The 15,875-nt window shown below is 40.7% G+C and overlaps 1 protein-coding gene across 7 annotated transcripts in view; it reads left to right on the top strand.

The window, feature by feature from the left end:
• The window catches only part of WDFY4 (WDFY family member 4), a 144,870-nt gene extending 129,454 nt beyond the window's left edge, over positions 1 to 15,416 (top strand). For all 7 annotated transcript variants that reach the window (XM_056352640.1, XM_056352639.1, XM_056352638.1 and 4 more), the window contains 8 exons: positions 519 to 666; positions 1,520 to 1,677; positions 3,321 to 3,479; positions 7,331 to 7,510; positions 10,612 to 10,794; positions 11,402 to 11,489; positions 13,736 to 13,847; positions 14,967 to 15,416. In XM_056352640.1, the coding sequence (XP_056208615.1) occupies positions 519 to 666; positions 1,520 to 1,677; positions 3,321 to 3,479; positions 7,331 to 7,510; positions 10,612 to 10,794; positions 11,402 to 11,489; positions 13,736 to 13,847; positions 14,967 to 15,033 (1,095 nt within the window). In that variant the 3' untranslated portion in view covers positions 15,034 to 15,416. The remainder of the gene's footprint in view (positions 1 to 518; positions 667 to 1,519; positions 1,678 to 3,320; positions 3,480 to 7,330; positions 7,511 to 10,611; positions 10,795 to 11,401; positions 11,490 to 13,735; positions 13,848 to 14,966) is intronic.
• Positions 15,417 to 15,875: the final 459 nt, after the last annotated feature.

Here is a 15,875-nt window from a genome sequence, read left to right as displayed (position 1 = left end):
AGTAAAGAGCATAATTTGTTTTGATCTTGATTTCAACTGGAAAGCAAGAATAGAAATTTAAATCAGAGACATTTTCTGATTTAAATATGTTGAAAGATGGGCTATAGAATTCCTCAGATTATGTACTACATCAGTATGCACCCACACATGTATGTGATTCCACCTTCTAATCATGCTGTTCCTGTTGTATGCCATACAGCTGTGGCATCAAATCTGGGTACTGCTGCTTCAGTACAGTCACATGAGTAACCACTAGTCTAGGAATGGGTACAGTCAAATAAAAGCAGCTCAAAGTCTCACCTATACTTTTCCCTCTTCTGAATTACTGGGATTAGCTTCCTATCTCTGTGAGGAAAGGATGTAGTCTGATGAAAATGTAACAATGGTAAGATGATACCACAATGAAGAGGTTTGTGTATGATAGTCCTAGAGTCTATGATTAAGGATTTAAACAGATGTCTCTCCTGTATGATCTGGCAAATAGATATTAGTTTTCTAATGCCATTCTTTTGTCCTAGCTCTTCACGAAACCACATCCATCGAGGAATGCCCAAGGCAAAAGCTCATCAGGAAGAGAGACTGTGCTGTCCCTTCACTCAAGTGGAATTCTTCCTCCTTTTATGAGCAGCCTGCAAAATCTGAAACTCTCACCAGTTACAATAAAAGGTGCTGCAGGGACTGTGCTCCATTTCCTGAGCTAATAAGTACAGAATTCTTGGATGGGGTGAATCTGAATTTTCAAGAGCAGAAAAATATTCATGCAGCTTTGTATGAGTTGGTGCAATCAAGATCCCTTCTGCCAATTATTATTTGTATATATGTTTATTGTGAGTGGGCATTGAAAACACTCAAATACTCAGGAGAAATCTTGAAACTTCTGTTGTAGAGTTAAGAAGATACATTTTTTTTTATAAGAAACCTAAATCTTTTCTCTCTTATACATTCTGAATATGTTAAATTGAAACACAAATCTCACTGTTTTCCATTTGCATTCTCACTTTTTATATTCAACAGCAAAGTAAATTATGTCTGTCTTTCCCCACTTCTCAGTCTTCACATCTTTTCTTTTTTATCATCTTTTTCTTAGTCTGTATTTTCCTTACCCTGGAAAATTTCACTGTGTCTACTTCACGCCACGATGGTGTTCTTTGCACATCTTGGTAGGGACAGTGGGCTCCCATAGCTGTGCTACAGAGGCTGTTGGTGGCATGCCCAGCATCCTCTGTAGTGCATGGCATAAGGCAGTCTGCACTGGCAGCTTAATGACACTGCTGTTAAACCCTCTCCTTCAGAGCACATCACTCCCTCTCATGGAATTATGTGGTCCATTGGAGAGGAGTGTTTCCACTATTCTGTCTGGAATCTCTAGTTGTAGAGCAGATTTCTGTCTATGGGCCTGGCCTCAACACTGAGCCCAAATGTGGGATTTGCCAGCCTCACCACACAAGCCGTGCAAGGATGAAAGTTAACATAAGTGCTCTAAAAACCTCAGAATTAAATATGTTCTTTGTCTTATCAGACTATCCCAAGAGAGCTATTGGACACATTGTTCATACTGAGAAAGGCATTCTGGCTGTCGAAAAAAATAAAGTTTTAATTCCTCCTCTTTGGAACAAAACATTCTGCTGGGGATTTGAGGACTTCACCTGCTGCTTTGGCAACTATGGGTCCGAGAAGGTAAATAAGGAAAAGTCTAAGTGTTTCAGAAATGAATGATATGTTGTGGGTTTTGGCTGGTTTGGACACCCATTTCAGAGCCTGTTGTGGAGTTGATTTCAGAGGATGCTGTACAGTCAACCTTTTTGAGGAATCTCAAGTCGTATATCCCAACAGAGTGCAAAGTCATTGTAGACTGCTCAAAAATGTGTAATTTCTGATCTCAATTATCTCAGGTTTTCCTTCCAGTAACTGTGTTCTCCATCAAAATGAAGGAGAAACACCATTTCATGGGTTGTAAGGACAACACAAGGTCTCCTGGCTACTAATCAGAAATTTCATTGTGCAGAACTTTCTGTTGGAATTAAAACAGGACCATCTGTCAATTTTTCTCTGTCTCCCCAGTGTAGCCCAGTGCATTCATTCAAAATAATAATATCTTCTGTGCTAGAAAGTTAATACTCTTACTTCTTTGCTGTTAAAAAGCAACAGTCTGTGTCACCACACTGCTTGTTAGGGCACTTGACAGATCCAGTTTCTCTAGCACAATCACACTGATTTTTGGATGTGTTTGGGTCAATGTTATGACACACAAAGAGATCTGAGTTAGCTTGGGTACCAGAATAGCAGAATATGTCATTCAGGAATTTGTGCAAGCCACATCATTATGTTTTTACAGACATACAGTCAATGGAAGTGAAAAAGCCATGAGGTATACTTTACTTCCTGCTCCCTGTATAAAATTATTGAGAGTTTTCTCCATTGAATTAAATTAAAATCTGTTTAACAGTTCAGAATGCTGTTGTGTCTTCAAAAGTCAGGATGTCACTGATCCTAGTGACACTGAGCATAATGAGTGTGATTAGACAGTCACTGTGAGGGATAGTTGGGAATCCAACTTAAGTTCTCTCTGGCTCAACAGTGCCTCTGGACATGAGCTTGGAAGAAATTGTCCTCGTAAGCAGGTAAAGGTTTGTCTGTCTGTGGTATGTGTTTTGTAGATGTGTCATCCAGCTGCACCAGAATCATTAGCAACATAGTGGTGTCCCTGTTGTGTGGGAGAGAGCTAATGCAGAACGTGAGCAGAGGGATGTTTGTGCTGTAGTTGTAGCAATGTGTAATAGACCTGACCTTGGTTTAGGCTGATGTGGGTGCTGCTAACAGAGCCGTTGACACAGACTGACACAAAGTGGAATTTACTGCACAGAATGGAATTGGCTTTTCAATCCAAGAGGAGGATTGCAAAGCCTGGCACTAACATTGTTAGCAGTGGCCATCACAGCCTGAGCTTTCTTTTTAATCTATGTTGAATGTTTGCATTCTGTCACTATATAGTGGCAGAATAAGCTTATCTGAAGTTATGTAGGAAGCCTGTGGCACAAGAGGGATTGGGACTCAGGTCTCCTAAGACGTAAGGCACTGATATTTGTCCAGCGTTCCTGTTTGGGCCCTGGAGGAACGGCACAGCTGCATGTAGCCACAGCCTGTGTGTGTGCATACTATGCAGCTGTGCTTTGAGCATAGAGACTGGTTAAGATGAGCTTTTCTTTCCTGGATGTGAAGAAATGGAAGTTCAGTTCTGAAAACTGCATCTGCCATTTGGTGCTAATAAATGCATGGTATCACCATATGAGCATTTGACTTAAAGCTGCTTTCTTGTACAGAACGTGTCTACATTTGAGTGCATGGCAGACTGGGGAAAGTGCCTCTGCGCTGTGTGTCCTTCAGCAACTACCATAATCACATCTGGAACAAGCTCAGTCGTGTGTGTCTGGGAACTTTCGCTGGTCAAGGACAAAGTGAAATGTTTGAACTTGAGACAGGTCAGTACTGTGGCTCTTTTGCTATAGAAGCTTAACGAAAACCAGAAGATTAGTTTCTCTCAGATGACTGGCAGAGGAAACACCTTTGGGTGAATCAAGAAGGCAGAGAAAACCCAGTAATCAGCATGTTATCAACCTGATATCAGGTCTGAATCTGATAATATGCCTGATATTTATACACAGCTTATAGTTATGAACTCTGCTTGGGTTTATTTGATTTTTTTTTCTCTTTGGTACCATTTCCAAAGTTTATCATGATGAAAGAAACAGTCAAGATAAGGCATATGCTCTTCTCACTCAAAGTGCAGCCAGCCTTTGGTTTATTTTCAGATACCAGTATCACCTGGAGATGCTTACAGTTCTTTTAGGTTGCTATAGCAATGGACAGGATCTCAAAACCACCCTGCAAACTTAGCAAATGGAAATGAAGGTTCAGCTAGGCAAAGTTCTTGATTCTTTTCTTTCAACCTGAATTCAGAACACAAAAGGTTTATCTGACACTCCATGAGGTAGAAATACATCCAATAAGAATGATATAGTTTGTGTCCTCATTTTCCCAAGTCCTTTAGTGGCTGTTGATCTGGAGCTTGTGTATAGTCATCAAACAGCTGTATAAATGCTATTTCATTTACAAAAGTGAATACTCATGCAGGATTTGTGTGGTTCAGCAGTGATGAGTTCTCAACTTTACAAGTAAAGCTGGAGTACACCTCTGTCATATCAGAAAGGCAGCATAGGACCCTTTTTCCCTAAGAAATTGAGGCAGAAAACACTGCTACTTTTAGGCAAACTAATAAAGGATTCACTGATCAGCAAGATCTCCAAGTGTTAGAAGCTTGTGTTCATTTGCTCTGGAGGGGTATTAGATGATATTTCAGTGCTTTCCTTACCCTGAGCCAAAACATATTTTATTTGTCATTAAATGATGTGAAAACTTCAGTGTCTGTTGGGATTCCAGAGAAGTATTTAGATCTTAATTTATCTGAAATCCTTGTGTGTGGAAATTAGGGGGAAACTGAGTTTAGAGCAGTCTCTTTTTTGAGGTTTATATTGTTTCCTGCTTGAGAAGAAGCCAGAAATATGAGATAAAATCTTCAGTGATGACCTTTTAATCCATCTGGTTATTATTTCAAAGCAGGACATGGACATGGAAGTGGAAGAAATAGCAGCAGAGGAAAGAATAAGCAGTAAACTTCATAAACATCAAAATTATTCCAGTCAGGGGGTCAGTTTGAGTTTCAGGCAACTGTTTGACAAGGCTGTCTTTTATCTCCAATATAACGCCTTTCTCTTTAACAATCTAAAATCAGCTTTGCTGATGTGTTCCACTATGAATAATCTGGTATTACGCAAAGTCTACAAAGTGGTGTGAGATCATGCATTGACAAATTCTGTGTCTTTTTCCTTTTCTTTGCTAGCAGAGGCGCTTTTTTTCTCTCTCTTTTTTTTTTTTTTTTTTTAAACAACTGTCTGGCATAGATGTAAATTTGAACTATGGTTCCAAATGTCTTCCAGTGAATTACTTGCTGGTTTCATGTAATTCACTGTTTCATGGTGACTGCTTTTTCTGCTGAACAAAAAAAAAATGTGAGTGAGCTTTGCTTAAGTAAAGCTGATGTGCTATAAAGTGGATGCTATTCACTTACCAGCTGTCTCATGGGACTGACACATTCTGGTTTGGAATGTAGTAAAGTACAGAAACTATATTTCAGCAGAAAAAGTCACTTTTCCCTCTCTAGCAGGGTCTGCTTCCACAGTTTTGTGGAACGCTAAAGATTGAGCATAATAGCCTCAGTATTGATCCATGCATTTACCAGTTCCCTCAGTGTTCATGAGCAAAGCAATCCATGCAATCCAGCCCCCAGAAAATCTGGGCCATATGAGACAATAGACTGGGAGAAGCATCTAGGCAAAGTATACTGTCTGCCACACAGACCTCTTAGGGAGGTGTTGAGCATAGCTGCAACATGTCTGTGTCCCCGTCAGCCAGTTAAGTTGGATGGTAGAACTTGGTTTATGTTTTCATGGACTAAACATTCCTGCGGTGAAGCTGGTCATCTTTTTTAATATTTGTGAATTTACTCTGGAGATATGCTTCATAGTTGTTTCTGCAAATAGGCTGCAGGGTACTTCCCATTAAGGGAAACCTGTCAGTCATGAGAAGATGGTAGAGAACTAAAAGCATGCAACCATCTTTGCATGAATATGCATTGAGACACTGGTGGATTGAAGATGAGATTATAGCTGTGCTCAGGTCTAGCCCTCTCTTCCACACTCAGCTTGTGTTTAAAGCACTTCACCACCAGGTAGGATCTTTCTGGGTTAAAAAAAGGGGTTTATTAAAACTTATGCAGGAGCTTAGGTTGGCTTGACTTGCCAGTTTGGATGCTGTCACAGTGGGTACATTTTCTTTCATGATTTGGAGGAAAGAAAGGAAATTTGGAGCCCTTGAACCTGCCATGTCCCAACCCTTTTTGCAGAGATCTTGTGCAGTTCTCAAGTGCAGGCACTGGGTTATGCCCAGTGCTTTGTAAAAGAGACTATTCTACAGCCTGTCCAAAGCTACTGTTGAGCCTCCTTTTCTACGCTCTGTAGAGAGTGTTTGTGACCTCTGAAAACCACTCTTGGATACCCCATTTTGTACCAGTATTTTTAGTCAACAAGTTCTTGTGAATGAAACAAAGTCACAAGCTGAAATTCATCCCTCACAGTTGCAGGTCACCTTCAGTAGTACAGAGCCTGCTGCAGCTCAGTGTCTTCACCAGTGGATTTAATGTTTCAGTGCTGTTGTCCTAGTAACCTTGGCAAGTGGCAGCACATGTGAGCCAGCAAGAGTTCAGTCTGGCAGTCACACGCTGGAAAAGAGTATGAGATGTGTTTGCAAAAATCAGCTGGGACATGTGGTTCTGCTCCATGCTGAACTGAGATAGACACTGAAGATGTGCTAATTATGTCCTGTAGAGAAAGTTAACAGGGAATATGCATTTACTGTTAAAACTGGTAAGTCTGACTTTTCACAGTAAAGCAGCTAAAAACTGAGCCCTTAAAGGCTTTTTAGGAAAGCTGTGAAGGACTTGTGCTCTGTTGCACTACAGGCTTTACTGTCATTGGTGGTTATACAGCAGAAATGTATACTGCTGTCACTTGAGAATGCTGCATTAAACAATTATCATCAGTATATTTCAATCCACGACTTCTATCTGAGCTATTAAGTTGCCTAAAGTGTTGTCTTTTTTTATGAAACAGTTTAAATAAAGCTGAATTAAACTGAGCACTCCTTATATCTCTGGAACCTATGAAAAATAACAAAAAAAGAATGAAAGAGAAAGGAATTTCTGTATGGCTTTAAAGCAAAAATTCTCCCCAAATGCTGTTTTTCTTAACTAAAGAAAAAAAAAAAAATAGTACTTGTTCAAAAAACAGAAAGATAAGATTGAGAATGTCACTGAAATACATCCTGATGAGTTTTATTTCACAATTTTTTTAAAAGATTGAGAAACTGTCATTTCCAAGCATAAATTTTACTTAAAACTGCATGGACTGAAGTGAAAAATGTGCTTTTGAGCACAAAGCCGAGTTGTAGAGTCTGAAATGTATGCCGAGGGCCCTGAGTTACTGTGCAACTTGGGGCAAGTCATATAATCTCTTGGAGCCTCAACTTTCTTCAATCATGAGTTGAGAACAAGGGTGCTTCTATAAGATGCTTTAGTATTACCCCCTCACACCCTTTTCAGTTCTCCAAAGAATGACTAGGTTGCTGTTCTTACTAAGCAAACTGACAGTAGGACTGTGGTTCCCTAGTAAATCAGCCAGCCTCTGCTGTGGTTTATTTGTTGCTTTTTCCCCACCAGGCTTTGTATGGGCACACTCAGGCAGTGACCTGCCTTGCTGCATCTGTGACCTACAGCATCTTCGTGAGTGGATCCGATGACAGAACCTGCATCATCTGGGACCTGAACCAGCTGACGTACATAAACCAGCTTCCTGCCCACAGGGCAAGCCTCTGTTCTGTTGCCATCAACAATTCAACAGTAAGATCTTCATTTATCATCTTTCTTCTGATGCATCCATGAACATTTCATGATAATTTAATGGGTGCTTTTCCCAACATAAAAACATCCTGAGAGTCTGATACATTGATTTTTTTCTTTCTACAGAGATTGCTAATAGTGTTCTTAATGATGAGAGGCGAGCACTAAAAGCAACATCTTAGACTGAGTAGCTAAGTAGAAACATCTTTGGATGGGTAGATAGCAAGATTAAACAACTTTTAGTTTACAGAGCATGAAGTATTACCCTAGTAGATCCTGGATTTGGCTCACCCTTAACCTTATTGCCTCCATTATTTCATTAATTTCTCCTGACATTCAAGCAGCAGAGCCATGTCAGTTGAGACATTAGACCTCAGTCTGCTGCCTCAGCTGACAACTGCCTTACACCTTTGTGGTGACAACACTGGCTTTTTGCTTTCCCTTCTACTCTCAGGTCTGGGGGAGCTTTTGATGGCAGTGGTCTGTGTCTGTGCCTGGGCAGAATTGCATGCATGTTGATAGGAAAATATTCTGTATTGAATTTTACTTTAAGCACTCTGGATGAGATTTTTTCCAACCTTCTACCTCCCAAAAGTGTTGCTTGCATATGTGTATTTTTTGTCTCTGCTAACATACTAGAGCAGGACTCCAGCTGCTCAGACAATTTGAGGTTGGATCCACTACTGGAGCTTGTACCAAGACAGCCAAATCTGAGTACACAGCAGTAAGAAACCAGGCAGATATTCTCTACTTAGTCTCCATCAAAGCAGGCATCTCATATCAGAACTTTATTAACCATACGATCCGAAGGTTAGCAATTGGGAATGGGAATTAAGTAGCCTGTTCAGTGCCAGCTCAGCTCCCAGTGCCAGGGGTCCTTGTTAGTGTAAAATAGCCAGTGGCTTCAGCAGGCCAGTTCAGTATACCATGGTGGTCCCTTATGAAGCCAGCTGAAGCAGTACGAAGCATTCAGAAATGAGTGGGTGGGCTGGCACAAAGCATGGGCTTGAGAGCCCAGAAAGATGGAGTCCTCTTCTTTCTATGTACCCACCCACCATTGACAGAGACTTTTTAGTTGGTAGCTCCTCTTCTAAAGCTGTCCAAAAATGAAATGGTCTGTGCCAGGAACAGTCTGGTGATTGATCCAAGCACAGTCCTCCAAGCTGTTGAGGTGCAAATGGTTAAACTGTTTGGACAATAGTCTGAAGAAAGATTTATTTAAAAGGGGAAAAACCTTAGGAAACTATGACTGAAGCTTCAAAAAAAGAAAGATGAAGGGGTCCCTATGTTGTGGATGAAAAAATCTTTTTTGATGTTAGCAGAACAGGATGCTTAATTCTGAAATGTGTTTGGGTATTAGTTTTTTGTTTTGTGGGTTGGTTTTTATATATATATATATATTTATGTATTGTAACACGAAGATAGAAACAAAATGTTTCCACTGTGCTAAGTTAAATATTTTGATTGACACAAAATTGTATGTTTAGTAACAAGGGTTTTTTTCCTGGAAAATTCAGAGCAATTTGAAGCAAACGTTTGAAGGAAACAAACTGGTGAACCACATACTTTTCTGTGAAATAAGAACTCTATACGGCTCTTTGTTATGTGATTGTTGGGTTTTGTATTTGCTTGAGTATCTAGAACAGGGGTCCTCAAACTACGGCCTGCGGGCTGGATACGGCCCCCAGGGTCCTCAATCCGGCCTCCGGTATTTACAGAACCCCCCCGCCCCCCCCCTCCCTTGCCGGGGTTGGGGGGGGAAACCAAGCAGCCGCAGATGGCTGCCTGCCACTTCATCCGCGCGCCGGCCCCCTGTTTAAAAAGTTTGAGGACCCCTGATCTAGAAGCTCTATTTATAGATTCAAACCTTATGATGTTTTTATCATGTAGACACAAAATAAAATGTTGTCCCAAAAAGTTTATATGCTATGGAGGACTGTAAAAGCTTCCTGTTACTAACAGTTTCAGTTAGTTTTAAATCCCTGGTCTAGACCAGAAAAACACTGTAGATCATTACCAAATGCCTGGACATTATGTACTCTCATGCAGATAAGGTAGCTGAAATTTAATCTCTTTAATTATTGGCAACTCTGTTTTGAATGCACTATCCTTGTTTTATCTTCAGAATTCTGCCCTGCAGTGTGAAGGGCCCTGGACCCAGATCAGGCAGGGGGGAGGTACATGTTAGTTGATTTAAACCAGATGCATGCCGCTAATTTAAGGGCACACTGGCCTTTGCCAGAATCAGATGACTTTGCTGATTATGTTCTATTTAGCTGGTTCTTAGTATGCATCAAAGCTGGAAAGGTCAGGTGGTCAATTAGTAACTTGATCAAAATGCACTCTTAATAAGATCCTTCAAAACTGCAGCATTGGTTCTTAGTTCTGCTGCTTCTTGCTCCTAAGGGATTACCTGTGTATTTGCTCCTTACATGCGGTGTGTGGCAAAAGTATGCACCTGCGTGGAAGGGAGATGAGAGATGCAGTTGCAAAGGATGTTTTGTGCATCAGAAGTGCAGGCCACCGAGTGCTGAGCTGGTCATTGGTCAAATGCAAGTCTACAAATGCGATGACATTAAGCTCCCTGTGAGGGGCAGAGGAGGATTGTGAAATCACTGAAGGCTTCACAGCTAAGCAGGTGAACATGTCCTTGTTTAAAAGAATGCTTATTTGTAAAACTGCAGAGTGCTAGTCCTGGCCCGGAAACTGTGCTAGCCATTACCTCTGCACAGCCCCTGCCTCTGACAGTAGCTAGGTCAGTCTGTCAGTCTGCTTTTCAACTAAAAGCCTGGATTTTCTGGAAAATAGAAAGGGAACATTTAAATAAATGTTTTCATTTTAAGATGTAAATAAACTTTGTTTCTGTATTATCTTGCTAAATCTGAGATAGTTGTCTTGGGTTTCTATGATGTAAAAATGTCAGAACTTTTAATGAGGAAAAAAATATCATTTTTCCTTTGTCTGATTTACATCATCTGCCCAGAGGCAAAACAAAAGTCAGAATTTAAGTCAGAGCAACTCTGTAATTTATAACCAGCACTTAAAAGTTGTGAGGAGGATAAATGTAGGATTTTGAAACATTGCCTCTTGCTTTGTTCCAGGGTGATATTATCACTTGTGCTGGATCTTACCTATATCTGTGGACCATCAATGGTCAGCTTCTTGCAAGTGTTAACACCACCTGCAGCCCCAAGTGCCATATTGTTTGCTGCTGCTTTGCTGAAGTGATGGACTGGGATACACACAGCATCATCATCACAGGAAGCACAGATGGAGTGGTGAGGGTAGGTGGATGGAAGAAAAGAAAAGGAATCCTGATTCATTGTAGATCAGACAAATTTTGCATCCTAAATGGACAGATGGAGCTACTAAAAGCCCATACCACTTTCTTAACAGGGCAGCACAGGGAAGATGATGAATATCACAGTACAATGCTTGCTTTCTATCAACTTTTATCCTGCTGAATGGAGGAGTCTTTGCCATTCAGGAGAAGTTTTGAAAATGTGTTTTTCATTCTGGTGTGGTTTTGAAAGCAAAAATCATATTGCCCATTGGATATATGTTTAAGTCTGGTTTCGGAGATTTGGTTTATTAAATCATACTTTCTCAGGAGCAGGAATTCACTGCTGGTTCCACCTCCAGTTTGGTGGGAGAGCTTCCTGGGTTACTGGGATCCTCATTAGCATGTCAGCCTCACAACCCCACTAGCTTACTCCACACAATTCTCCAGCATGACATCCTGCAGCACAGTGGCGGAGATGACTGTGAAATCCTGTTCTGATGTTAGAAGTCCAATTTCCACCCCTTGCTGGGAAGCAGACAGCCACATCTCTCTCTTGTTGCATTGTTATAATCCATGCTTTTTACATTTTTACCTCCTTGCCGGCACAGCTGTGGAAGATCAAATACACCAATACTCCAGAGCAAGCTACTGAACTGAGACTGCAGAGAGACACAGTGGCAGAGCCAGGCAACACAGGTATGACCACAGGGTGGGCTGTGCACTGCAGTGTGACTGTGTCCTGCAGACCTTGTTTGGTTGTGAGGAAGAAGAGGGTGTGTGAGTGCAGTGGTGTGAAGGGGAGATGGTGCAGGTAACTGGTGCAGCGTTTCTGCAGAAGTAACCAGCAGCAGTGGGTAGCCACTGCCCTACCTTAGAGACTGGGAGTGCCCCTGAGCCACTGGTCTCATGGGCACATCCTGCCTGAATGAAGCTACATGCTTCTTCATAGGCTCTGTTGTGGGTTCTGTCAAGCTTGATAGATCACCTTTCTGCATAAACCTATGAAACTAATGAACTATCCTGGTTCCAGAAAGCCCATTCCCTTGGCACCTTTGCTGATGGCTTGTACTAAAGTATCCTAGCATAACGTCAGACTGGGCACTGCCAGATCCTACCCTGGGATGGAACAGGGAATTTTGTTGTCTTTGCCACCTTAAATGGGGTCAGAGGCCCTTCAAACTTGTGGGAGGCCAGCAGCAGGCCCTAGTGCTTGGAGCTGTTTATTCAAAAGTGTGCCAAGCCAAAGCTGATACCCTGGATTTCGCACAGAGTTGAGGATAATAACATGATGGGGGTACGGTGCTGACTGGTATTAAAAACAACTCAGGCTTACTTCTCTGTTCTAACAAATACGGGAGCTGAAACCTGCCAGGGAGCTTTAAAGGCACATCCTAAATAGCACAGCTCTCTTCTCTTCCCAGCACATTTTATAAGGGAAAGAAATTGTGGTGTTAGTATGTATAATTTACACCACTTATTTCCTGTGATCCTCATTACAGGCATTCTCTATTACTTCAATTTTAGGCACACGATTTGCATAGATATAAAGCTATAGATGTAACATCTGCATAAAAATATATTCTAGAGTAATTGGGCATTACCACTGAGATGTTCAGAAGTGCTGTTCATGGAACTTGACATCTACACTACTTAGAATGCTATATGAAAATATTTATATGTACAGAGGCATATTGGAAACGCCAGACCAGATGCCCATCCTACCTTTTGTCATGTCTCGGAGTAGCTAGAACCAGATGATTCTGAGGAAGGTGCAAGAACACCAGAGATGCCAGATGTGAGACAGGCTGGCTGTGGTAGCTATGTATTTGGTTTCATTGTGGCCTTTAATCAGAGATTGCTGTAAATCAAACCAAAAGACTCAACATTCCTTCAAAAACCTGTGTAGTATTCTGTAGTCATTTTGCAGATTCTTTTTACATATAGAAACATCCAATATGTTTTAAGAATTTCCTAAGTTCTTGTCCATAACTTCCTGTGGCAGATGCCTTCATCTACATATATACTCAAGTACAATTGCATAGGCATGTCTTTGAGCAAACAGAGTTTTTAACTATTTTTAGAATTTATTTCTTAAACTGGTTTCTAAGCAGAGACTTAAAATCTGCCCATGGGAGCACAGCAGAATGCTCCTGTTTCTGCCTTTTTCAGAGAGGGTCATGTAAGACATGCACTGACCCAGGCACCTGGTGATGTGTAGACACACACACCTGTTTGCACATGACTGTAAGGATGCAAGTTTTCAAATGCATACAGCACCAGTGTTCTTTAATAAAGAGCTAAGAGGTGTAATCAAAGCAGTGACACACTCCCTTAAACGATTCAGATGACTTCAGAATTATTTTAAATGGCCAAATATTCCCACATCTCATTATATGCATTAAAGAAAATAAAATTAATACAAACCACAGTCATTAAAAAGACCAAAGTAACTATGATTGAGTTATGTTGTTAGGTGTGTGTGTATGTATGTGTGTGTGTGTATGTGAAATGTTCTCAGCATTTAATTATTGGTTCTGTTATGAGCAGATTTAGATAAGTTGATAATACCAGAGCTTTATGTAATTTCTTTTTTACTAGGCAATTATGGGCTGTATTATATCCTGGCAGCAAGGTATTGTGGGACATCTTATTAAGCATAGAGCCAGTGAAAACTGATGAACAATTTTGCTGAACTAGGCATGCAATTTAGAAAGCAATAATACACAAATCCAATTTAGCACACAATTGATACAGCCGCACGTCAGCACATGTAACTATCATAGCCACAAATTAAATTGGGATGGGCCTATTTTGCAACAGCACAGGCAGAGATTAAATATATTTGTTCTCAACTTAACAACTTGCTGACTGTAAATAATAACAATCCCATCCATGCTGCCCCCAGACACTTTCTAAATATTTATTTTTAAACCACACAACAGGTAACAAGTGTGGAAAACATCTTGTTCTCTGTCGGGAACTGAATCCCAGCCTTGCCTTGACTGGAAAACCAAGTAAGACCAGCCCAGCAGTGACAGCACTGGCTGTATCCAGGTATTGTCCTTCCCTTGGCTTAGCAGCCGGTGCCCAGCAGAAGGCATCACACCAGCCTCGGGCCACCACTGCTCTGCCCTAAATCTGCAGAGCTTTTCATTTTATTCTGGAGTTGGTATTAGTGCTGGGGTTTGGGGTTCTGGGTTTTGTTGTTGTTGAGTTTTTTTGTTGCCATTTGGTAGTTTTTTTTGTTTTTTCTTTTTTGTATCTCAGTCAAACCACTCTTAACCAAATGCAGTCACTCTGGGAGCTGGCCTGGTAACTGTATTGATTGAAGGATGTCAGGAAAGTCAATGGTTGGATAGGAGGCAACTCAGGAGAAACAGTAGGGTTTGGCCAGTATAGTTGTAGAGATCAGTAGTTGTTACACTGCTTCTGCACCATAGAAAAAACAGTATCCTAGCAGTTTCTGGAGATACTATCTCCTTAAAATGTAAACAGGAAGTTTTTGGCCAAAGGACAGCTCAGTTGTTAAACTCCACTCAGTTTGCACAGCCAGCAGTGTTTTAGTTTACTCAGTCCCCCTCCTGCAGTTTTATCTAGCTGTAATATTTGTTGTTATCTCCTACTCCAGGAAGTTATGACATACTGTAAAGCAGTTGCTGTCTTTCTCTCCAAAAGTGTTGGCATTTTGATAGATGCTAAAATGATTTCTATATTCTGCATGCTCAGCTTTAGAGCGCTTAGTGAGTGTGATGTTTATATGTGTTGAAAATTGGAAAGTTTGAGGTGGGACAGTTAGTTTCATTAGTGTTGGTGGCATTGCATGCAGCAGAGTTTTCAGTGGCTGAAGCCATAATTTATGTGCTAACAAGTCCAAACTTGCACAAGCAGATTATTTAACATTCACAGAGTCTCAGAGAATGGTAAGAGTTTCTGATCTGGCTAGATTATCCACAACTAATGCACTAAACTCCAGGAAAGTTTGCGTCCAATTCTAGATTCAGTCTTTGAGGTACAAATCTTTGTCTATTCTATATCATTGTTCTTCAAATTTAACCTTAAAGATAATCTGCTCCCCTGAATGTTGCATCCTCCTAATTGCTACACAAACAGGAGAAAGTCTTGATCCTATTTCTGTCTTATTCTTAAACATATTTTTTTTCTTTCTTTCTCAAGAAATTCCTCCAAACTCCTAGTTGGTGATGACTGGGGAAGAGTCTACTGCTGGTCTGTGGATGGATAGGAAGAAATAGGCGAGAACTCTTAGTTTTTCAGCCTTTTGGATGGAGAGAAAATTACCTTTCAAAACATGACAGAACCAGAAAAACTGGAAGCCTATGGCTGGGGACTGAATCTCAAAGGAGTTGTTGGACTGACCCTGCAGTCAAGTCTGATTGAAATTAGAAAATGGACTCCCAACTAGTGAGAGAGACACTGACAGACATGCACGCAGACAATGAGATTCTACAGTATCTGTCCTGGGAAAAGTTTTGTATTTTAAATGTTATTTTAGATACTGAATTTGGCTTTATACATTGTATTTCACAAATAATAGCTAGCAAATTAAAGTGTTTTGATTATGCCAAAGATCAACGTAGCTGAATAAAATTAACATTCTAATTTTATTATCATGAAATCAGAAAATACTGAAGCTGCAGACAGATGGCAGGTGAGTTTGTCATAGTATCTTTGTTCTTATTAACACACAAGTATGTTAATACCTCTGCTTCTACTCTTCCTGCTTCCCTGAGTCTGCATGAAAATGTATGCATGCCTTCTGAGAAGCTATTTTGTTTGCAAAGTGAAGGTAGCAATCCCCAGGTTGATAGTGTTGCCCTTATCCAGCCCCATTGTGAACGTGTGTTATGGTGCAATCCTTAGTTTCCTAATGCCTGACTTGTTTGGGGTTTTGTGTTTGGTGGTTGTTGTTGGTTTTTTGTTTTTTTTTTTTATAGTGAGCAAGGTAGGAAAAATGCATGGAATGGGTAAGGATGAAGATCTGACACAACTGGCCAACATATTCTTTCATTCTCCTTCTTCACTGCCTTCTTTCTTACCTTTGTCCTGGTGTTCTCTGGAATATCA

The sequence above is a fragment of the Falco biarmicus genome, chromosome 9 (genome assembly GCF_023638135.1).
Source record: "Falco biarmicus isolate bFalBia1 chromosome 9, bFalBia1.pri, whole genome shotgun sequence".
NCBI lineage: Eukaryota > Metazoa > Chordata > Aves > Falconiformes > Falconidae > Falco > Falco biarmicus.
Note: the sequence above shows the minus strand (reverse complement) of the source record. Positions and strands in the feature narration are given on the sequence as shown.